We start from the raw sequence: 25,697 nt of genomic DNA, 5'->3' as shown, positions 1-25,697 counted from the left end.
TAAAAAACTCATTTATTCACGAAAAAAATCGAAATAAATGCTGATTAAATTTATAAACTTTTTAAAAAGAAATAAAATAAAAAACTAATTATAAAGAATTTTATTTTTAAATAAAACGTGATGCTATTTAAAAAGGCCAACAAATGTTGCTATGCCTAAAAATACTAAGTACATTATAGTTTGACAACTTAGTACAGAATCTTAGCATGCAGGATTAATAGCTTTTAATAAACTAGCGTCCAATACATTTTTATCCCATTGATTCTATTCCCGTGGGAATTTTGTTCCCATCGATCCCAAATAAACCTTGTCCCAACAGTAACAAAGTTAAAAAATATTATCCAATTTAATTTGATTTTGGAAAAAATATGCCCATACATATATTTTGGTGATCCTTTTTAATTTATATAGATTATACAGTGTATTTCCAAAATAAAGTATGTGTATGAAACAGGTCACCGTCAGCTGTATAAGCCGAGTCACTGATGTTATACATTCTGTATGTTGTACACCTCCGTACCGCGAACCTTGTATACAAGACTCTCTACTAAGTTGCACAATTTAATTATTTAACTTGGCAATACATATAAAAGCTTATATTATTTATGTACATAAGAATTATAGACTCAATTATACAAAACTAGCTTTCTGCCCGCAGCTTTGACCGAGAGGAATTTTCAAAAATCCTCTCTTAGTGCTCCTCTACACTTGCTAAGGTATCTTCATAGCAAATGTCAAATTGTATTATTAGTGCGATGTGTGTAGCAACCTTTTCATTTATTTAATAATTGGAAGACAAATACTAATGTATATACTCGTAAGTACTTTTTAAGGCACAAAAATAATTAAGTTTAAATATGTATTGCTTACATTATTTACTAGAGATACATAATATATAAAAAAGTCCCCAACCCGCACTTGGCCAGCGTGGTGGACTCAGGCCTAACCCCTCCCTCATTACGGGAGGAGACCCTTGCCCAGCAGTGGGACAGTAATGGGTTAAATTTATTTATTTATTTACATAATATATATAACATCACACCTTTAGAAGTTAGGCAGACAGAACGCTTGCTACGATTCTTATCGTATGGTTAGTGGTCAACCTAGTGTCAAAGTTGTTCAAGCCCGAAAGGCCTTTGATGTGGCTTAACGACTGTTATCTTAATTGACAACCAGGATTTTTTACAAGGCCTCCGACATACGGAGACGCTCAGTTAAATACCCCTATGCGGTCACCCATCTATAGAATGACCGCGCCAAGGTTACTTAACTCACAAATCGTTTACCGATTAGTTAGTGCAACTGGCTACAAATGTGGCAAGGGAAGTTTGTAAGGATCGTACCAAGTGACGTTTTTTAGTCAATGAAAAAGGCGCGATTTTATGTATTAGGTCGGGGAAAAAGTCTTTTCGCATTATAGTATGTATGAACTTGTAATAAAATCTCTTTGGCTTCAAGAATCACAAATGAGTACACGGTTCATTAGGTTTCTTTCAGTGAGCTCGTGAGGTACCCAAATATCGAGCTTTTTTGTGTAGAGAAAAGATTTTATTACAAGTTCATGCATACTATAATGCGAAAAGACTTTTTCCTCGACCTAATATATGTATGGAAATATCTCTAATAAATAATGTATTTAAAATTCAACAATTCCTATTCTATTTCTATATAATATTGTTAATACGCTGAAATGCTTTCGATTTAAAAACCGACTAATCAATTTGTATAAAGTACCAGTTTCATAGCTTATAAGTGTCAGATAACTTAACTACTAGATAAAGAAATATCATGTGGAGGAACGAGGTGATCATGTTCCTCGAACACAAAGGGAGGATCCTCCGACCAGGCGAGGTGATCGTGCCTGGTGGGCCTAGTGCCCGACTGTTGTAGTCGGGAACTTGTATATATAGCCAGTTGCAGTGCAAACTTCGATAGCGCGATTCAGGACTTGTGACGTCAGTCTCACTGCGCGTGGTGGTTGGTTGTGCGCTGGTCCCAGTAGATGTAGCGACCCGCTACAATCCTATTTCGCTGCTTTGAAACAAAAGGGCCAGGTTTTTTTTAGAAAATACAACTCCCGCACTAAGAATTGCTCTTGTGTCGAGACTTTTACAAACATACAAACAACGGGGACAAAGTACAACCAGACACGAAACAACTATTTGTGGATCGCACAAATAATAAAATTGTTCCGTCTGGGAATCGAACCCGACATAAATTCCTTTCCTCCGTGGCGCAGTGGTTAAGCGTCACGGAGGAAAGGAATTTTTAATATTTTTGATTTGTGGCACTTTTCGTTTTAAAGCAACTATTTATAAAAAAATTTTGCTTAAATTCCTTCTGATAAATTAACTGACAGTTATCTGAGAGTTTTGAAACTGGTTCTAAATGTAACAATTTGTAACATGCAACTACATAATAATAACTGTAGAATATTTTTCTTGACGTTTCGGCACTGGCCAATATTGGAAACATGTGTATGAGAATCGAATCCAAGACCACTCGATCGCTCATACCATACTTTACAAAACATTATTTTTAAAATCTCGGACCTCTCTTTCTCTCATCTCATCTTTAAAGTTAGAGCAAAACAAAATATTTTACAGTTATATTATAAATTATTGGCAATATGATACATTTTAAATTAATTAAGGCACGTATTAAAGCATCTTAAATACTAACCACAGACTGCAATCCGCGAACTCCCAGGTTCAATATCCGAGTTGAGAATTCTACTGAATTTAGAAAATGTTAGGTAATTATGTACTTAATAGTTAAAAAATCACTTGCGGTTTGCAGTTAGTTACTGCAGTTTGCAGTCGACACTTGCAGTTTGCAGTCAATATATATTTTTGCAGTTTTGCTAATAATTGACATGGTCATTAATGGTCAATTATTGACCACAGCCGTAAAGGATAGGGTAATTCAAAATGTATCACATAGCTCTAAAAAACAATTTTTTATTTAATATTTTATACATAATTATACACATATAATCAACTAGATACATAAAGGCACTTTTTAAATATATTTATTAAAATATATTCTCTACTAAGATACATTACAATATATAAAATTGATATTTATTTGGAAGAATTATTTTGACATATTAGTTCCTTACGCAAATCTCCGATACTCAAATATTTCAGTTTTCAAGTAACATACATACAAACATACAAAAAATCACGCCTTCTTCCTTGGCAGTAGGGTTGCCATCTTAAAATTTGGGAAACCGGACAAGACGCGTGGAATCCCCGGATTTTAGAGTCCGAAAGCCGGACATGTCAACAAGAATAGCAACCGCGACGGGAGGAGTGGGGGAACGGTGAATATACTTGGTTCGTCGGTTGATCGTGGTGTGCGAGCATAGTGCGTGTCTCGCAGGCGGCCCAAATTATTTTTATTTATTATTTTTTTAAAACACGGTCTACAAATGAAACCTTCCCCGGACGCTCCCCGGATGCCCTCTAAACTAGGACAAATCCGGGGAAACCCGGACGGATGGCAACCCTACTTGGCAGATACCATAGAACGTCACTTGGTACGATCCTTACAAACTTCCCTTGCTTCATCCACATACATACATGTTGTCATACAGGACCGCCGGTTACGAACACCTGACCTTTTTACAAGACATCACCGATATGATCTGTGTATGTCTTTCTAGGGCGTCCCCTCCCGTTATCATTATATAACGTAACATACTTATATACTTGTAAATACATACTTCTATAGATACATTAACAAGCTCAGAACAGATACTCGTGCTCATCACATAAAGATTTGTCCTGGGTGGTGGTTAACGTGGTCACCTCGCTGCAATAATAACGCCGCGTGTGGTTCCAATCACACCCGGGACTAATATTTGTGTGATGAGCACGAGTATCTGTTCTGAGCTTGTTAATGTAGCTATATAAGTATGTATTTACAAGTATATAAGTATGTTTATCAGTTACTTGGTTACAGTACAAGCTCTGCTTAGTTTGTAATCAAATGACCGTATGTGAGTTGTCCAATGATATTGATTTTTGTATTCGCTTGAATACTAAAATATTTGAGTACCTAAGACTTACGTAGATTTATGTATGAATCTAAATGTCTTCATATAAACGGAGGTTCGATAATTTTGGATTTAATTATAAAAATTGACAATAAGGAACTGATATATCCAATATATTTTATAAAAATATTATAATTTTATTTGTGATTAATATAATGAGTTATTTTGAACTAAATATTTTCAAATTTATTATCCAAATAACAAAAATGAACGGTATAATAATTACTCTGGCTGATATTTGGTTACGGCGGCCAATTTCATTGAAACCGGCCAACTTTACAAAATAGTCGGTATAATAAAAATTGACAATTTAAATTGACCTGACACAGGAATCGAACCTCAAAATAATATGCCTTTAAATAACTCATTACATAATTAAAATAGAAGTTTTTCAGAAAATGTTGAAAAACTGTCATGAACATACAGAAATTAAAAATTTTAATAATAAATAATTATATTGCATTGATATAACGCATTTTATTACACAGGCATGTATAGCGTAGCGAAGGCGAGGCGAAAGCGAAAGCGAAGTAACTTCGCTACTTCTTATCGTATGGTTAGTGGTCAACCTACTGTCAAAGTTGTTCAAGCCCGAAGGCCTTTGACGTGGCTTAACGACTGTTACCTTAATTGATAACAACCGGGACCGGCATTTTCATGTTCTCTGAAGCACGGAGACGCCCAGTTCAAATACCACTACGCGGTCACCCATCTATGGAATGACCTCGCCAAGGTTTGCTTAACCCACAGATCGTATACCGAATTTTATGTACCAAGTTAGTTTGTCGCCATCACTACGCTATTTATTTAAAAGGTGTAAAGCACAGGTGTATAACACCTAAATAACACAGAAATTACAAAAAATTATTTCATACATTTACACTTATAAAATTAAGGCAGTATTTTAAATAATATACTGAAAATTATTAAAAAACGGGAGTTTTTTTTCTTGATGATATAAACGTGATTTTGATTTTTAAACATTAATGTACAAATTTTTCATTATAAAATAATATTTCTATTCTATAGAGTTTACTGAAAAGTTGAAATTTTCAGGCCTTAGCATGCGTTTCTCAGAGGATGCATTTTTTTATTTGTATGGTCCAACCTATAGTTGTTCAGCGTGGTGGACTCAAGGTCTAACCCCTCCCTCATTACGGGAGGAGACCCTTGCACAGCAGTGGGACAGTAATGGGTTAAAATTAGATTATTTATTTGCTTGTTTGTGCAAAATGTAACTTTTCAATAAATCTATTATAGAATATTTGCTGAAAAAAATACATTTCTTAAATTTTTTTTTCAATAATTCAACACTACTTCTAAAACGCAAATATTATTGTATTAAAATTTAAATTTAACTCAAAAAATACTGTACGAATTTTCATTCAAATTTCATGCAATTTTATTAATTGATAGATAATTATCAAAGACGATCAGCTACGCTTACGCTAAAAATGTTAAACCAATTTTGATGAAATCTAATACAAAAATAGTTAAATAGCCGGGGTAAAATATAGGCTACATATATTTTAAAAAAATACCCCCTTATAATAAATAAGGGATGATCAACATTTAATAATATTTTCGTTTTAAAAGTAGTTTAAATTTCATCAAGTTTCGGATAGTTTCATACATTTGTTGTTAACCAGTTTAACCAAAGACTTATCCATAAGTTATGAAACTTTAGAAAAGAGTTATTTTCTTGAAAAATTAGTGTTTCAGTAATTTCTCTTCTTCAGGGTTCTTGGGTTCGTCTTTATCAGCTGACTTGAAGGTAGCGTTCGTATGAGGGCTGGCGGAGGTAGGCAAGGGCTGGAAAAAGATGGGTGAGCATTAGATTTTTATATCGTATGGTTAGTGGTCAACCTAGTGTCAAAGTGTTTCTGAAAGGCCTTTACCATGGCTTAACGACTGTTAATCTTAATTGAGAACAATCGGGGCCGACTTTTAACGTGCCTTTCAAAGCACGGAGACTCTCAGCTAAGTGGTATTCGGTCACCCATCTATGGAATAACCGCGCCGAGAGTTGCTTTTGAAGTGATGTGTGTATTATAAATAATGATCACTTGTTCCAACGGTGAAGGAAAACATCGTGATGCAACCTTGCATGCCTGAGAGTTTTTTAGAACAGTTCTTAATGTATACGAAGTCCCCAATCCGCAATTGGCCAGCGTGGTGGACTCAAGGCCTAACCCCTCCCTCATTACAGTAGGAGACCCTTGCCCAGCAGTGGGACATTAATGAGTTATTTTTTAAATGTTTTATTCTGTACCTTACCTTTAACTTAATACCTAATTCTAGGCACTTCCAAATCCTAGCAGCGTGTAATAAGACAAAACATATTTACATTTATCCATACTAATATTATAAATGAGAAAATAACTGTGTCTGTCTGTCTGTTACTCAATCACGCCTAAAGTACTGAACCAATTTGCATGAAATTTGGTATGGAGATATTTTAGTAACCGAGAATGGACATAGGCTACTTTTTACCCCGGGAAAATAACGCATTCCTATGGGAAAATTCAGGTGGCGGACGAAGAAGCGGGTAAAAGCTAGTTTATTATATAACATGATGTAAGCAGAGGTGTATGATATACACCCTCGTTTCACCATTAACACTGTTAGTCCCATGTAACCTATTACCATATAGCAGGTTGCTATTGAAAATAGTTTAAGATGGTTAAAAACCTTTGGCATGCATATAGATGTTATGATTACCACCAAGGGGATAAAATGGGGGACGAAATTCTGTTTTATTGTATCAGCCACGTTGTAAAACTTTTGGCGATTTAAAAGAGTGTGCGTGAGTTTGTTGCTAGCTCTTCTCATAAGGCTCTACCCCCTTTCCGAGCTAGTGATGAATCAGTAATTGTAACGACTATCATAAGTGTCAATATTTGACATAAATTAATAAATTGATTTGATTTTGATTTTTGATTTATGAAAATTCCGTTCTAAGTTCACGCGGAGGAGGTGTCGGGTAAAAGCTAGTATAAAATATGATAGTTACCGGCTTGGCGTGTTCCGCGAGCGGCTTGTCCTCCCTGATCTCCTCGATCCTGTTGTTGCCGTCACCTTCACGGAGGAGCTGAGCAAAGAACAATAATATTAGTAACAAATAACTTTAAAAATGGTTAGAATATATTAATTTTAGTTTCAGTTTTACTTATGTTTGATGCCTAATATTTGCATGTCTTAATGACAAAATATGTGATACTGTCTCATTTTTTTTAACCAACTTTTGTACCATATTTTCTGTGAATTAATAATTTTGAATTTGAATGCATAATAATATATCTTATCTATACATAAATAAAAATCAACCAAAAACGTTCCCAACACTTGGTCGGTCTCTCTCGCTTTGGAGGAGACCTTTGCCCAGCAGTGGGACAGTAATGGGTGAAGAAAATATCACCGAAATGTTCAAAAATAACGCGCGTACTAGTAACCTTTGAACAACACCAACTAAACTAAATTGAATAAACTTTTATGTTTATGTTTTTTATGTTTGTTTTTCTGAGATACAGTCTCCACTAGTTCGGAGGGTACGGAACACTACTATAAGACATAACCTATAGTTATAATTGTTTAATTTGTTCAACAGAAGTACTTTAGTTATAAGGTAAATAGCATATAAGTATATTGTGTAAATATAGAGTAAGGTTTTCTCGCTCCTTTATATTAGGTTTATTTTCCGAAATAAAAGAATTTGAATTTGAATGTTTGTGACAAAGTTTGTATGGGATTGATGGTATCAAAATTCAACAGGATAGAACTATACTCGGACAAAGTCAGTCCGGTAATTATTAAACAACATTTTCACGTTTAAGTTCTATTAAAAACGTGGTCCCCGACGCATTGAGAACTATAACTTCAACTTCCAAACCTCAGGCAACAACTAAGATATCTGAAAAAAAAATGTCCCGGCCCAGGATTCGAACCGAGCATAGTTAATAGAGTAAAATATACATACCTTATCAACTTCGGGTTCAATCTGTTCGTTGGTACCACCACGGTTTAAGACACCTTTCTCCATCAACGTTGCTCGTTTGGCGGCTAAGTACATAGACCTGGAACAACACATAATCCATACTAATATTATAAATGCGAAAGTAACTCTGTCTGTCTGTCTGTTACTCAATCACGCCTAAACTACTGAACCAATTTGCATCAAATTTGGTATGGAGATATTTTGATACCCGAGAAAGGACATAGGCTACTTTTTACCCCGGGAAAATGATGAATTTCCATGGGGAAATTCAGGTGGCGGAGGAAGTCGCGGGTGAAAGCTAGTCTTATATATACAATTTTCATGTCATAATGTTAGTTACCGTACTCCTCCGAAACGGCTTGACCGATTCTCATGGAATTTTGTGAACATATTGAGTAGGTCTGAGAATCAGCCAACATCTATTTTTTATACCCTTTAGTGACACAATTTCTTTTTATTTATATGGCAAAATAACCTTTTGTGGGTCAGCTAGTAATAATATAACAAAATAACCTTGCATGTCTGAGAGTTCTTTTGAATAGTTCTTGAAGGTATCCAGTCTCTAACCCGCACTTGGTCAGCGTGGTGGACTCAAGGCCTAACCCCTCCCTCATTACGGGAGGAGACCCTTGCCCAGCAGTGGGACAGTCATGAGTCAATATAAATTATAATAATATTGAGTATAGCGTACCTCTTTATAGTCAAATAGTAAAGTTCAGCGATGGCCCGCACGGAGTAGTCGGGCACGAACGTGTGGCGCAACATGGAGTCCATGTTCAGGTTCTGAAGAGAGCCCAGGGTTGAAGGAGCTGGGGCTTCCGCTGGAAAGAAGAATAAGTATAATGACTAAAATATAATAAGACAATTAACTATCCAATATAACATTCGTAATGATACTACGTTGGCCAGTTTCACTGAAACCGGCCGACTGTGCTGTGGTTGTTTATAGTGTCCAAGTGTGTGCACAATACACAGGTACACTCTCTATTCCATCACTCTCATAACCTGGTGGGACGGATAACAGACACGATGAGAGAAAAGTCAGGCGTAGGACCGACGGCGACACGTGGAACGAAGATCTATGATCTCAACTTCCTAACTTCGGGCAGTCACTGAGAAAGTTTTAACAGATAATGCTTAAGAACAACTTTTCGGCCTGGGGTTTTGAACCCGGGACCTCTTTTCGGCAATCGCACTACCGACCGCACCACAACAATTTCAAAGAGGCAAGCATATTGTTATATATCGGGCTCACTAAAAGACTCCGGACGACTATCGATAAATATACGAATGTAAATTAGAAAAGATCGATAGTATTTGGTCCAACCTGGGAATGAAACTAGGGACCGCATGACAAACAGTCGGTTACACATGTAGCGGATCGCTACATACAGCGACATCTACTGGGACCAGCGCACAACCAACCACCACGCGCAGTGTGACTGACGTCACAAGTCCTGAATCGCGCTATCGAAGTTTGCACTGCAACTGACTATATATACAAGTTCCCGACTACAGCAGTCGGGCAGCCTAGGCCCACCAAGCACGATCACCTCGCCTGGTCGGAGGATCCTCCCTTTGTGTTGGAGGAACATGATCACCTCGTTCCTCCACACACACAGTACATATATACATACCGAGCCCCACGTTCTGCGTGAGCGCCTGCACGCCGAAGTAGGTGAAGGGCCCCGCCTCGAACACGAGGTTCTCGCGCCCCACCGTCACCTCCACGCGCCCCTCCAGGATCAGCACGAAGTAGTCCACCTGACCACCACATACATACATACATACATGAGTACATACCGAGCCCCACGTTCTGCGTGAGCGCCTGCACGCCGAAGTAGGTGAAGGGCCCCGCCTCGAACACGAGGTTCTCGCGCCCCACCGTCACCTCCACGCGCCCCTCCAGGATCAGCACGAAGTAGTCCACCTGACCACCACATACATACATACATACATGAGTACATACCGAGCCCCACGTTCTGCGTGAGCGCCTGCACGCCGAAGTAGGTGAAGGGCCCCGCCTCGAACACGAGGTTCTCGCGCCCCACCGTCACCTCCACGCGCCCCTCCAGGATCAGCACGAAGTAGTCCACCTGACCACCACATACATACATACATACATGAGTACATACCGAGCCCCACGTTCTGCGTGAGCGCCTGCACGCCGAAGTAGGTGAAGGGCCCCGCCTCGAACACGAGGTTCTCGCGCCCCACCGTCACCTCCACGCGCCCCTCCAGGATCAGCACGAAGTAGTCCACCTGACCACCACATACATACATACATTATAACATAGGCTTGTTATTTAGTGACAATCATTTTAGACCAGTGGTTCCCAACCGGTTAGAATATAGTCCGCGAGTGACTTTAAAATTTAAAACTGTTTTAGGCAGAAACCTATAACCGATAATCGAACCCGAGGCCTCTAAATAGCAGTCGCATACTACCAATACAACATCATCATCAGTCTACCCTTTCTTACAATTATGTTAAAGTCAGCTTCTAGTCTCACCGGATGCAGCTGAATACCAGTATTTAACATGAAGCGACTGTCTATCAGACCTACACAACACAGTGACCAATGTCAGATTTTCAAGCTTCTTACTACAGACTGGTAACGAACTATTGACGAACATCAAAGATCTTTGAAGACGACAGCCGGATCACAATGTAACGTGCTTTCCGAAACTCGGAGGAAATCGTCATGTATAATATGGTTATATCCACAGAACTACCTCGGATGGACTTAGAGGTTTCCATAGACGATGTCCAGTATAGCAAAGTGGAGGAGAAAGATTAATAAAGCTGACCCCACCACCATATTATTATAGGGTTCATAACATGGAAGACAGAATGAGAAGAGAGGGAAAGAGAGAGAGAGAGGGGGGGGGGGGTGATAGGGAGAAATGGGGGAAGTGTATGTGGGAAGGTGGTGTGTGTGGGGGGGGTGATGAGTGTGGGAGAAGGAGATGATGCGTGTGTAGGGACGGAGTGATGTATGTGTGTGGGGGGGATTTGTGATGGGATAAGAGAAATAGATGAGGGAGGAAGAGACTACTCACCGGCTTGCCCTCCTGGAACACGTATCTCTTAGGGTCGTTCTTGTCTTCGTCTCCTCGCAGCTTGATGTGTTGTATCACGTCCTGCTTCAGCAGACGACGGAGGACTGTCTCCGAAATCAAGTCGCAACGGAATGGATCCACGCCTGAAAGAATATTGTTTTTTACATACTGGCTACTGGCCCATCTTCGTCCGGATATAAAACATGTATCTTTATTTTATCCCATTGATTCTATCTACATGGGAATTTTGATCCCATCGATCCCATACAAACCTTGTCCCAACGGTTATGAATATATTAAAAAAAGAGTTATCCAATTTAGTTTTGTTGTTGAAAGGTTATGCGCGTACATACATTTAGGTGATACATTTTTACTTATATAGATTACATACATACATAATATCATGACGTCTTACTTGAAAGTGTATAAAATACAGCTATGAAATCACAATTAACAATGTTAGTCCCATGTAATAGGGAGTGAGCCTACTGCCATACACTGGGCACGTTACCATACTCCGAACTATTATTGAGAAAATTTCTAATAATAATAGGTGGTAAAGGACCAAGAGTACTTTGCCCGACCCGGGAACTATGTTCAGCAGTCGGATAGACTATCGACTAAGCCACTGAGGCAGCCGTGGTAATCCATACTAATATTATAAATGCGAAAGTAACTCTGTCTGTCTGTCTGTCTGTCTGCTACTCAATCACGCCTAAACTACTGAACCAATTTGCATGAAATTTGGTATGGAGATACTTTGATACCCGAGAAAGGACATAGGCTACTTTTTACCCCGGGAAAATGACGCATTTCTCGGGAAAACTAAGGTGGCGAACGAAGTCGCGAATATTCTATAATATAATGACACTGAATTAACAAAATTCCGTTGTCATGGCAACTGTTTTAATGGCGGATATGCCTTAGCGCGACTTCGTTTTATTAAGAGATATAAATATTTTGAGAATATTTCTCGTGAAAAAAAAAAACATATTTTATATCATCTCGCTACCACCAATAGGAGCAGAGTAACAGTAAAAAGTGTTACAAAAACGTGGAAAATTCTGACCCATTCACTCTTATGTGACGCAAGCGAAGTTGCGCGGGTCAGCTAGTAAATAATATAACATCATCAGGCTGTATCTCAAGAACCGTGATAGTTAGACATTTTAAATTATCACAAATTTATTTCTATTGCCGCTAAACAACAAACACTCAAAATTTAAAAAATATATTAAAGGCCGACCTCACACAATAAACGTGTTTTTTGTATTTTTTTTTATTATGATGGTTCGCAACCTCTCGTGCGAGTCCGACTCACACTTGGCCGGTTTTATACATTTAATAAGATAGAGACTGATGTCTAAGTTAAGTCTAGGGGCGAGGCCTTTGCTTAGCAGTGCTAAAACTATAAAAGAAAAAATCTATTCCATTTGACATATCAAAATTGCTTTTAGTAATAACTAGCGGTTCGAAATTTTATCTATTAGTGTACAGTTTATTTAATTATTTTTTTTCTAAGAATAATTAATTTCAAAATCCCTAAAACGGTAAAATATGGGTTGAAAGTACTTACTAGTGTTAAGGAACTGGAAGGTGGCAAGCGTGAGCTGCGGCGACACGTGCACCTTCTGGTGCTCGTGGTGTCCCGCGAACGCGGCCAGGTCTTGGAACTTGTTCAGTGGACGCATTAGACGCTTCTTTGTGCGGTTGTCGCCTGAAAACATTAATTAATTTGTTTATATAATTCCGTTTTATATATCGCAGTAATAATGCTATAGTGCTGTAACTCAAAATACAACTTTTATCAAAATTGACGAATAACTTGTTTATCACTCCCTGTTATGAGTAGAAAAATGATGTTCTTTGTGTTTTAAAAATTAAATATTATTTTCGTTAAAAAAGTATGGTATGGTTATAGTGTTATGGCTAGTTGAAGTTGTGTCGATGTATTTTAAGTTACTTCACTATTGTATTATTAGTGCGATATACTTTTTTTTCGTATAATTGATTTTCTTTTTCTTATCGTATGGTTAGTGGTCAACCTAGTGTCAAAGATGTTCAAACCGCCCGAAGGCCTTTGACGTGGCTTAACGACTGTTATCTTAGTTGATCACAACCGGGACCGACTTCTGACGCGCTTTCCGAAGCACGGAAACGCCCAGTTGAAATAGCACTATACGGTCACCCATCTATATAATGACCGCGTCACGATTTGCTTAACCCACAGATCGTTTACCGACCGGTGAGCGCAACTGGCTATGGGCGCCTCGCCTGACCTCTCACTTGTCGCGTGTTCTGTTCTTCACAGTGCACTATGAGAGTGATGTAATACAGAGTGTATCTGTGTATTGTACACAACACACTATAAACTACAACACAGTTTTCAATGAAACTAGAAAGATAATAATATTATATACTATATAGTTTCTATGAAACTAACAAGATATTATATACTCACTGATTACGTCAGTCTCGTCCACAATCTCAGCCTGGATCATCTCCTCGATGACGTCTTCTAAAGTCACCAGACCCACGGTCTCGTAGACCGGGTCACCGTCACCTTCTTCTATACGCTGGACAAATGCCATGTGACCTTTGTGTCCTGGAGACAAACAAAAATATATGAGTTTGAGTTTAAAATATGTATGTATATTTTCGTAGTTTAATTCCCTATTTCATGATTTTCAACTATGTTTATGCAGAATTTTATAAAAAATTGTACTAAGGTCAATTTGGGTAACTTTGAATCATTTGGGTAACATTGACAGTGGGAATATGAACTAGTTTCGATTATTTTTTCATATGAAACCAACACAATTGATAAAAGTTTGCAAAACTAAAATAAACCCTTATCAATTGTGTTGGTTCAATGTTACCCAATTCAAAGTTACCCAGGTTGACTGTACTGTTTAGCACCAAAGCTATTAGAGTAAGATCCCAGAGCTGCCAGACCTACGTCATTTTAGCAAAGCTGAAATTTTGAGGATTGTTAGTATAAAGGGTCTGTTCAGAGGTATGCACATCCACTACCTTGAAAGCGGGGCCGTTTCTGAGGTAGCGCGGAGTGAAGGTGCGTAAAAAACGACCCAACCTACGTCATAGTAGCAAAGTTGGTTTTCAGATATGTTTTTAATGATATTATGTAGAATTAAAATTGACTATTGCCAGACCGTTTCCCGGGGCCATTACTTCTGCCAGACGTCTTAAATGTTTCAAAAAAATTAGGTAAACTACGTTATAGTTACAAGCGTTAATTTTATATGTTATTTTAGGTACAATTTTAAGACCCTTTGTATGCGGACAGACCAATCCGAAGGGTCATTTGTCCCCTAGATGCCTTTAAACTTTCCCTATGAGTGCGACACTCTCGTGAGTGTGCGTATGCCCAACGGAAAATATGGAAAATCGTAATTTTAGTTTAATAGGGAATTAGTGTATGACATTGTGTAAACGTGTATCTATAGTACATATTTGTGTATCCACCCACTACAGAGTTGTTCAATAAAAACAGTTTCCGCTGGGACTACGTCATCCCAGCGGAACTTTTTTTCCCCGTCGACGCAGAAGAAAGAAAATACATGAACAAATTAGTGTGAATTTGTGTGTAAATGTGTATGTTAAAATGAAATTTGTGCAACATAAAACTGCGAAGATATTCCAGTTTCCGCTGCGCTGACGTTTGGCCATTTGCTAGAAATCATATAAAACGGTTTGATTGTATTTTCATATTCTATTTTCACACACATTATAAACATATATCTTTCTAGGGGTCTTTCTAGATACGCCTTTGCTAGCATGATATTAAAATATTATATAACAAAAATAGATAAACCTTTCTCCTCTCGTCCTACGAGACAAAATTAACTTGATTAAATCATGGAAATTCTAAACCGTCTGGAATTCGCGCCAAGCGGCCATGTTGCAAAAATAGCGCGCCAAAAAAAAGTTCGCAAGGTTGTCTATGTCCGCTCATGACAGGTTATTTATTTTCTTTTATTATTTATGGTTTAATGTAGCACGTGGAGGGATAGACATTATCTCAAATTGAATATTAAGAAACTAGATATGATGTATGTATGAAAATGATAATGCTTCTTACATACGTAGACAGAGGTGTATGAAATTAACATTGTTAGTCTCGTTACTAATAGGGGGCGAGTCTACCATATACCAGGCACGTTATCAAACTCCGGGCTACTACTCTAATGTAAACTAAATACTAATGTAAAAATGTAAAATAGAAAAGCCTACTAGCACTTTGTCCGACCCGGGAATCAAACCGAAGACCTTGTCATCGGTTTTAATCAATGGGAAATTAAGATGGAATTGTACTTTGTGTCCGTTGTTTGTATTTTTGTAATGTTTTCTTTCTAAGATATAAAAAAAATGATTTTGATGGAAAACACAAAGATACTGTTTACAATCTGGACACATTAAATAATGAGAAGTGCTAACAAAAAGGGACGGTTCTAAAATTATATTTTTGCAAACTATTTAAATGTACACTAATTTTACGAGTATCAGTTAATTTTGGAATCTGCGTGACCTAAAATTCGCGTTAATGTGCCCTACTTTCTAAATTTGGGATCTCAATGCTAATGGCAAATATTCAGGGCGGAATCGCGCGATGTTTTTTTAGGACACCCTGTAGAAATTTATGTAACATCCTTCTCTTCTTATCGTATGGTTAGTGGTCAACCTAGTGCCAAAGTTGTTCAAACCCGAAGGCCTTTGACGTGGCTTAACGACTGTTACCTTAATTGACAACAAACGGGACCGACTTTTTAAGTACCCTCTCAGTACAAAGCTTAGAGGAAAAAAAAAACATAAGTGAACTATAGATTTGTAAAATAAGTAGGGGTTATTAACAGTGCAAAGGATATCATTTTTAGTCTTTACTGTCCCACTGCTGGGCAAGAGTCTCCTCCCAAACTATGGAGGGGCTAGGCCTTGAGTCTACCACGCTGGCGAAGTGCGGAGACTTTGCATACCTCACAAGGGTGCAGCATGATATTTGCCTTCACCGTAATAACAAGTAATAACTATTTCTAACACACACGTAACTCCGAAAATTCATTGGTGTGTTGGCTCGAGTTTGAACCGTCCACCACTTGCGTGGGAAGTACCAACTTATACCACTCGGCTATCACTGCTTCACCGTTAGAACAAATGATTGTTTCAGGTCCACATACCTTCTTTAAACTGTTTCAACATGACATCTAACGTGACATCCTCAAAGACGAAGTTGCAAGGGTTCTGGTAGTACTGGCAGAGAGTGCGCAGCGGCGTGTTGTCGTCCGGGTCCACGAACGCCAGGTCCTTGATGAACAGCACCGTCACTATGTTGGTGCGGTTGCCTTCGTACACCGGGATACGGGAGTAACCTGTAAAAGAAAATGTTTAATAGACAATGTTTTGTCTTCAAACGTTGAACCCCCGGTTTCTGAGTACATTAAGCGGTAGTTTATCTATTAAATTGCGTTTTTTTATATGAGTTTTGACACTATTAAATAGATAAACTACCGCTAAATGTACCTCAGAAACCGGGGACCCGTTCAGTAATGTTGATTTCATGATGAAGAGGTCTCATGGTAGACTTTTCCTGGTAGGTTTTATATAGAAGAGATTTAATGTAGAAAACGTCACATGGTAATAAAACTCAAAGGTGACTGACTAACTGACATAGTGATCTATCTACCAACAGCCCAAACTACTGGACGGATCGGGCTGCAATTTGGCACGCAGGTACATGTTAAGACGTTGGCATCCGCTAAGAAAGGATTTTAATAAATTCTACCCCCAAGAGGGTAAAATAGCGAACAAAGTCGCGGGCAAAAGCTAGTTATGTGTAAAAACCGCCATATTTTAGTTATAACTTACCAGACTTAACAATCTCAGTCATAGTTTCGAAGTCCAGCACCGAGTTGATGGGCAACATGAAGCAGTCCTTCAGCTTGGTCATCACGTCAGACACCTTCTTCTTGCGAAGGTCCAGAGCTCCGGAGATGATGTTCACTTCCTCCTTGTCTAGGTCGTTCACGTGGTTTGTTACCTACAATAAATTGGATAGATGAGTTTTGTTTGTACATAATAGTATTATCAGCGTAGTCTTTTTTTCAGTTATGTTGGAGTCGCCTTCCAGTCTCACCGGCTGCAGCTGAATACCAATATTTTACATGGAGCGACTGTCTATCTGACCTCCACAACACAGTTACCTGGGTTATACACGTTAGCCCCCGGTAAGACTGGTTGTCAGACTTTCAAGCTTTTGACTACTGTTAACGACTGTCAACGATCTTCGAAAATGACAGCCGGGGCCCACAATTTATCGTGCTTTCCGAAACACGGAGGAACTCGATATGTATAATATGGTCACCCATCCACAGAACAACCTCGGCAAGCGTAGCTTAACCTCAGAGATTGATCCGCGCGGCTGTTGTTAACTAAGCCACGAGCCACTACTACTACGAAATACATCTTTACACATATTTGTTTGTTTGTTTGTTTGTTTTTTAGTACTTACCCTGACAAGTTCCTTTAGTCGTTCTCTGTTGTAGTGTGTGCCGATCTCTTCACCTAAGAAGTAGTCCAACAGCTTGCTCGTAGGCCAAGCTAGTGGAGCACAGATACCCATCACGATCTAGAACAAAACATAAAATCATTATTTATATAGCTTTAATGAAATGATGACAATGATGACGAAAATGATAGCCGGGACCCACAATTTAACGTGCCTTCCGAAACACGGAGGAACTCGATATGTATAAGGTGGTCACCCATCCACGTAACAACCTCGGCAAGCGTAGCTTAACCTCAGAGATCGATCCGTGCGGCTGTTGTAAATTAAGCCACGAGCTCCTCCTTAGGGATTAATTGTTATATAAATAGATATGGATACAACTTACCTTCATAATCCAAATACTCTTAGCGCCAACCAACAATCCATGTCTAGCACAGATAGCTTGCGGCGTAATCTCAGCAATGAACACAATAGCTAGGGTAGATCCTATCACAGCTACCAGCCCAGATGTCAGATCGTCCAGAATCACGGTAAAGGTGCTATTCACAGCCACATTACTCAGCAATATCGTACACAGTAGGTAGTTACCATGCGCTCTTACTGGCATAATAGCTCGGGCATATTTCCTTTCTTTCTCAGTTCCCGTGTTAGCTATAATCTTCAATTCTGTACGGTCTAAAGCCATGAGACCTAAGTTCAGGCCTGAGAACAGCGAAGCCAGCATGAGGAGGATAACGATTAATATTAAAGATGCCCATAATGGGAGTAGTTTGTTGTGTGTGGCTAATATCTTCCAGGGCTCTGGGCCTTGGTGAATGAAGTGCTCGGTGGGTGAGTTTCGAGTACATATAAAGAATTTGTAGTCGTCTAATGGAGGGGGAGCGATGAGGTCGAGGAGGGCTGAGTCTTCTTCCGCGTAGAGGACCTGTGAAAGAATATTGTTGGTTATTCGAAGTTTTTGATGACTTCCGTAGCGTAGTGGTTAGAGTGGTCGCCACTAGTATTGCGCCGTAGTTTGATTTACGCATGGACCAAATATTTGTGCTGTCTGCAAATAGTTGTTTCGAATCTGGTGGTACTTTGTGTCCGTTGTTTGTAAAAGTCCCCGAGAAATTCTTAGTACAAATATTGTCTATAAAAAAAAAGCTCATGTCCTGACTGTATTTAGGTATACACTGAAACTTATAAGGTATTTAAAGCATATCTAAGCCTCCTGCTGTACACTTTTTATAAAACAATTAATTTACTTTGCCTGGAAATCGAACCCCAGGTGTTTATCAGGAACTTCTCAATGTCTTGTAAGTATGACGAATTGTGACTGGATGCCTAGTCTTTGCTGGGGAAAGGCATAAACACTACTCGAAGAACGTTCTTCCGACACAATAAAAAAATAACACTATTCTGGACTCGGTAATCGAACCTGAAACTTCCATATCACTCATATTCCGTGAATAACAACAAATACAAATTGTTTTTCTACTTATCTCATCCCAGGCTTAACCTCCTTTTTAATCCAGGAGACACAAACCCAGCAGTGGGACAATACAAGCTAAAATCTATTTATTTTAAATACTTACATGATACTCTCCATTCAACAAATGATCACAAGTATTCCCATACAAATCCGGAGTATGTGTGAACGCTATAGTCGTCGCATTAGTAAAGCCCTGCCCGAACAATCTAAGCATAAACTTAGTTTCCCTCAACACACTAGGAATTAACTCATCAACAATCTTCGGTTCCTTCGCAGACTCTTCTACTCGAAGCCCCATTAACCTTATAGGTCCTGAAGGGATTATCTTAGGGCCTAGGCTGGAGTCTGAAGTGTTGGTAGGTTCAATGGCCGTGTTTTCAGGGTCCGTGACAGCAGTTTCGTTGTCTGCCTGACGCCGGGAGCGGATGAGAGGGTATGAGGAGTCCGTTTCGATAAGGTTTTCGAAATCCTGGTCCCTTTCTTCTGGGCTGTAACAAAGAGATTTGGTTATTAGAAATGTTGTGATAGATTTTCTATTTTAAATTGTTAATCCAAACCTCATCACCATCAACATCATCATCATTTATTGCAGATGCTTAAGGTGACATCACGCAGAATAAGTGCGCTTTTATTTGTGATTTGCTAGTTCTATGCGTAACCTAGTGTTAGTTATTCGGTCTATTATAATTAATAACAATACTATAATCTTAGACGTGGTTTTAGTAATTTTATTTTAGTTACCAACCACTGGAGCCGAATCGTAACGCTTCTTCTTATCGTATGGCTAGTGGTCAACCTAGTGTCAAAGTTGTTCAAGCCGCCCAAAGGCCTTTGACATGGCTTAACGCTGATGAGGTATAATGAAATTACACCTAAACGTCTCAACTCATCCACGGGTCGTCCGCTACAAGGTTGCTTAACCTCCATTTAGTCGGTTTCAGACTAGCGAGCCCAACAGGGCACAATTAGCTCTAAATAATTTTGACCATTCTATAATCGGGGAGGTGGTACCTAAAGTATACGACCCACTGCGCTATTTTTAATATTTTTATTTTCAATCGAGTTGCAAGAACTTGATGTTTAAACCGAAATAGTAGTAAAAGAGAAATCCTAAGAAATCATACGCTAGATACAAATTACAACAAAAGTCGTCTACGAAACCATTGTCAACAATTAAAGTATAGCAGACGCTAATTGACATTGTTAAGGAAAACGAAATGTTTACACACACACATACATTTATCTATGTGTGTGTGTGTGTGTGTGTGCAATGTGTGTATGAGTCATACAAATACGATCAATGACAAACAAACCGCGGTTGTGATGCGGGACACAATTATTCGGCACCCCTTTTTTCCTTGGAGTAGTACAAAAATATAGTTCTGATGTCTCCGGATGAGGTGAACCATATTAAATTAACTGTTTTCTATCTTTCTTGTAATGTATTAGAAAAAAAAATTCACGTATCATTAACATAGTTTAAAAATCTAATAAATTACCTTCTTAAAAAATGTGACTTAACAAAATCTGCATCAAAATTCAGCATAGTAATTTTTTTAATTTCTCGTAAATAAAATAAAATTTTATAACGATGATATCAAAAGAAGCTTATAACGAATATAGGAATTAAAGTTTATTGGTCTACCTACCTACCCCCATGAAACGAAGGCGTGATTTTATTTAAGTCTGATGTGGTCTACAATAATTATTTACGGTAGCAGACCCACCCAATTATAGACATGTAGTAAACATAGCCGCTCCTACCAAGGCCGGCTGTTCATTTGGCCACCATATTTCACTAATCGTAAAATATTGGCCGTAAAACTAAGTAACTCAGATTTATTATACGTAGGCACGTGAAAGTATAGTACTGTAATAAATTAATATCAAAATATAATAATTTATTAATTATGATCAAATATTCTTTCTTCTTTTTTCTTTTAAAAAGACAACTCCCGCACTAAGAATTGCTCTTGTGTCGCGGGGACTTTTACAAACATACAAACGACGGACACAAAGCACAACCAGACCCGAAACAATTATTTGTGGATCGCACAAATAATTGCTCCGTGTGGGAATCGAACCCACGACCTCCCGATGCAGTGGTATCGGCGTGGCGACCTAAACCACTGCGCCACGGAGGCAGTCAAAATTTTATTATTGACAGTTATGGAAGTAGTCATAAGCTTAAAAGTCTGACAACCAGTCTTACCAAGGGGTATCGTGTTATAACACAGGTAACTGTGTTGTGGAGGTCCGATAGGTAGTCGCTCCATGTAAATTACTGTTATTCAGCTGCATCTGGTGAGACTTTAATTATATACCGTGAAGCTTTATATCTATATAAATAAAAATATATATTAGCTTAGCCTTTTTTGAACAACTAAACTAAATTTGATAATTATTTTTAATATAATATACAAACGGGAAAGGTTTATATGGGTGTGATGGGATCAAAATTCCCAAGTGACAGGAGGTAAGCTAATTTTTCGTATAAATTTTATTTTCAGAAAAATTATAAAGAGAGCTGGGTTAGTTATTACATTTGTCCTGTACTATACGCTGACCGCTTTTGACCGTCCGTTATCATACAAATAAGGTCATTATACTCTTGTATGTAAACTTAGGTCAATTTGTTTATTAAAATGACTGTTATGACCCGTCCTTTTACTAGTAATTGCGTGGTTAAGTTATGCAGTCGCGGTCTAGATTAAGATGGGAACCCAAATAGTAATTCTTTATTAGTAGTCCATTGAAATGTTTTTTAGACCTTATCTTGCCGAGGACGCAATTTTATTTTTTTAGCTGGCTTTTACTTAGGTCAAAGGATAAGCATTTCTTTAAAGCCAACTCTCGCTAAACAGTCGCGAAACCACAATTTGTGGACCGCAACAATATGTTAGACTCGAACCCACGACCTCCCAGTGCAATGGTAATGGCATGGCGACCACCTTAACAACTGCGCCGTAAAGGCCATCATTAGTCATAGTCATTGCTAATCAAAGTGGCAATGCTGTCAGTATTCCGGCCCGTATTAGATAATACACGAACTACTATGTATAACTATTATGTTCTTAAACTATCATACTATCATAGAACGAGGTCAGAATAACCAGTCGTAACCGAATAGCAGACAGCAAACAAATTGATATGTAAGCTAAACATCCTTTGTTTATTAGGTTAAACTGTAGTGGGATTAATTTAATAGAAGCGCTTACGTCAAAGGCCTCTCGGGTGGCTTGATCAACTCTGACACTAGGTTGACCACTACGATAAACAAACAAACAAACCACCAACCCGATAAGCACTTCGATGGTTGTATTATTTTTCGTATGGTTAGTGGTCAACCTAGTGTCAAAGTAAGTAACCATTGTAGAGCGGTCGGTAGTATTTGCGACTGCCGCGCAAGAGGTCAAGAGTTCTAATCCCGGGTCGGGCCGTAAGTCTAAGATGAATCTGTTAAAAAAAAATCATAGATTGCCCTGAGTTAGGAAGTTGAGGTCGACCTCCGTGCCTCGTAGAGCACGTATAGCCGTCGGTACTGCGCCTGACCTCTCCCTGGTCGTGTCGGTTTAGCGGATCCACCAGACTATGAGAGTGATGGAATAGAGAGTGTACCTGTGTATTGTGTACACACTTGGACACACAAAACATAGCTGGCTGCTTTAAATGAAACTGGCCGCGGTCGCTGAAGTCAGCCAAGACGACACGTGTTGACTTAACGACTATTATTTCAATTGCTACAGAGTAAAATTGTATACAAAATATAATAATATAGTAAAGCTGTCCTTATTAATCACTCTATCAATAGGTAATAACCGCATAAAAATCCATTCAGTATTTTAGTTTATCGCAAACAAACACACAAACAGAAGCAGAAGGTGAGTTTGTTACTCACTTCATAAATTGGATAATCCTCAGCGTTTATCTCGTATTTGGCTGTACCAATTTTAATGCAATTTTAAGAAAAAATCATATAGTATGCAGTGATAGTAAGACGTTTCTCTTCTCATTTATCTAAACAATTTCAGAGTCATACAACGTCTGTTATCTGAGCACACAGCAGTAATACTTATAAATCCGTGTTAAACAAACATTATGACAGACGGCTTTATCGTGTATATGTACAGCACTTACTGCGTGATGTTAGTTCCAACAGAAAGTTTGATAATTTCGTTATTGTTCATTCACACGTAAAGAGTTTTCCTTCCATTCATAGTATAGTATAAACCAAAGTCGCTTCCCCTGTCTGTCCCCATGTCTGTATGTATGTAGGTATACTTAGATCTTAATAACTACGTAACAGATTCTGATGAGTTATTTTAAATGTATATGCTTAGATCATTAAAACTACGCAACAGATTTTGATGAAGTTTTTTTAATAGATAGGGTATTTTGAGAGGGAGGTGTAAAAGGTGTAAAGGTTTTTTTGTAAAATAACTGTTTAAACCGGGCGAAGCGTTAGCCGATCTGGCCAACCGGCTCAAGTCATCAGTAAGTTTTCTATCACCTAGATTCTGACACCACCCTCACAATTTTAAGCCCAAAATTTTGAGCTATGTGTGCACAGGAGCTTGTGCTTATTACCCTTATCAAACATTACCCATGTGGTCTTTAATAGTCCAAACTATTACAAAAACAATGAGCACTTTTTAAATTCTTCAAAACCAGGTCATCAGTTTTCAATACAAGCTGTTAAAAACAGACTTACAAATACGAACATCGGTAAACATAAACTTGCTATGAACCAGCTGTTAATATCTTTTAGTTTATAATAAATCATAGTTAACACCTGGATACTCGAGTTATCGTAAAAAATAATGGTTATATTGATGAAAAGTATGAAGAAACCGTATGCTTGAGAGTTCTTTGAACTGGTTTTCGAACACTTACCCTAACTTGCATTTGACCAGCTCGGTAGAGTCAAAAACTAAAAATATACAGGGTGTCCCAAAACTCAACGATAATCCGAGACAAGATGAAAGGCCAAGTCATACCTGTTATAGGAAAAATAAAAAAAAAAATCCATATCACTTAGTTCAGCAATAATAGACACTTTTCAAAAAAGTTGAAATTCCACACCCTTGGTCGCATTTTCAAGTCCTGTAATCACCAATGTCACAATTTCGCTGTGTTTTTTTGACTTTCGTGATCTTAATTAAATATGCTATTAATCGTATAACAAATTAATGCACAAAACATTGTTAATTTAATAAAAAAAGTTAAGTTTTAGTGAGTCATCTTTCTCAAAAATATCGTTAGTCAACTTTGACGCTTCATACTGAAAAAAAAATGTACTACACTACCCTTGGCAAGTTATTTCAAAAGTTGGCGCATTTAATCAAGATTTCAAAATGGTATAACACTTGCCACTTTTCTTGCCATTAAAAATGTAATTTTTATTTGAACGAAGAGTATCCTCGCAAATGGATCGGACGCAGTGGTACAATTTTATGGCTTCCTCGTTCTCCCGATCTAAATCCAGTAGATATTTTTTACTGGGAATGCATTAAAGAAAAAGTATATTCGAAATCAATACAAAATCTATCAGAACTTTGCCAGAAAATTGACACAGTGTCAGAAGAAATAAATGCAAGGAATTTTGCTTGACTGGTGAAAAAATCTTTTGTACGCCGTTGCAGAACCTGTATTCGTGCCAGAGGAAAGCAATTATTTTTAGTAAAGAGGTAATTGAGTCAGTCCATAACAAATATTTAATGTAATAAACATAATAGGTTATAATAATAAAAAAAAAACAATGAACGAACCATCGATCTTATTTAATTATTCTCCTTAAACTAAAGTAATTCCGAATTGTTTTCCTCTAGCATGAATTCAGGCTCTGCAACGCCTTACAAAAGACCTTTGCACCAGTCAATCAAAATTCATTGCATTTATTTCCTCTGACGCTGTGTCAAATTTCTGGCGAAGTTCTGATAGATTTTGTATTGATTTCGAATATACTTTTTCTTTTATGCATTCCCAGTAAAAAATATCTACTGGATTTAGATCGGGAGAACGAGGAGGCCATAAAATTGTACCACTGCGTCCGATCCATTTGCGAGGATACTCTTCGTTCAAATAAAAATTACATTTTTAATGGCAAGAAAAGTGGCAAGTGTTGCACCATTTTGAAATCTTGATTAAATGCGCCAACTTTTGAAATAACTTGCCAAGGGTAGTGTAGTACATTTTTTTTTCAGTATGAAGCGTCAAAGTTGACTAACGATATTTTTGAGAAAGATGACTCACTAAAACTTAACTTTTTTTATTAAATTAACAAAGTTTTGTGCATTAATTTGTTATACGATTAATAGCATATTTAATTAAGATCACGAAAGTCAAAAAAACACAGCGAAATTGTGACATTGGTGATCACAGGACTTGAAAATGCGACCAAGGGTGTGGAATTTCAACTTTTTTGAAAAGTGTCTATTATTGCTGAACTAAGTGACATAGATTTTTTTTTTATTTTTCCTATAACCGGTATGACTTGGCCTTTCATCCTGTCTCGGATTATCGTTGAGTTTTGGGACACCCTGTATATGTACCTACTCCTGGCCGATAATCGGCTACGGCGGTC

At 38.0% G+C, this 25,697-nt stretch overlaps 1 protein-coding gene across 1 annotated transcript in view; it reads right to left on the bottom strand.

Moving 5' to 3' along the window:
• Positions 1-85: 85 nt before the first annotated feature.
• LOC142985013 (unextended protein-like) overlaps positions 86-25,697 on the bottom strand; it is a 51,187-nt gene continuing 25,575 nt past the window's right edge. The window contains exons 2-14 of the mRNA XM_076132926.1: positions 19,218-19,602; positions 18,026-18,565; positions 17,644-17,760; positions 17,001-17,172; positions 16,313-16,504; positions 13,579-13,722; positions 12,694-12,834; positions 11,118-11,260; positions 10,190-10,316; positions 8,746-8,875; positions 8,037-8,133; positions 7,074-7,151; positions 86-5,872 (exon numbers count right to left, since the gene is read on the bottom strand). Coding sequence (XP_075989041.1) covers positions 5,771-5,872; positions 7,074-7,151; positions 8,037-8,133; positions 8,746-8,875; positions 10,190-10,316; positions 11,118-11,260; positions 12,694-12,834; positions 13,579-13,722; positions 16,313-16,504; positions 17,001-17,172; positions 17,644-17,760; positions 18,026-18,565; positions 19,218-19,602 — 2,368 coding nt within the window. The 3' untranslated portion in view covers positions 86-5,770. The remainder of the gene's footprint in view (positions 5,873-7,073; positions 7,152-8,036; positions 8,134-8,745; positions 8,876-10,189; positions 10,317-11,117; positions 11,261-12,693; positions 12,835-13,578; positions 13,723-16,312; positions 16,505-17,000; positions 17,173-17,643; positions 17,761-18,025; positions 18,566-19,217; positions 19,603-25,697) is intronic.

Source organism: Anticarsia gemmatalis, chromosome 29 (genome assembly GCF_050436995.1).
Source record: "Anticarsia gemmatalis isolate Benzon Research Colony breed Stoneville strain chromosome 29, ilAntGemm2 primary, whole genome shotgun sequence".
Classification (NCBI taxonomy): Eukaryota; Metazoa; Arthropoda; class Insecta; order Lepidoptera; family Erebidae; genus Anticarsia; species Anticarsia gemmatalis.
The sequence above is the reverse complement of the archived record's forward strand: the minus strand, read 5'-3'. Positions and strand labels throughout refer to the sequence as shown.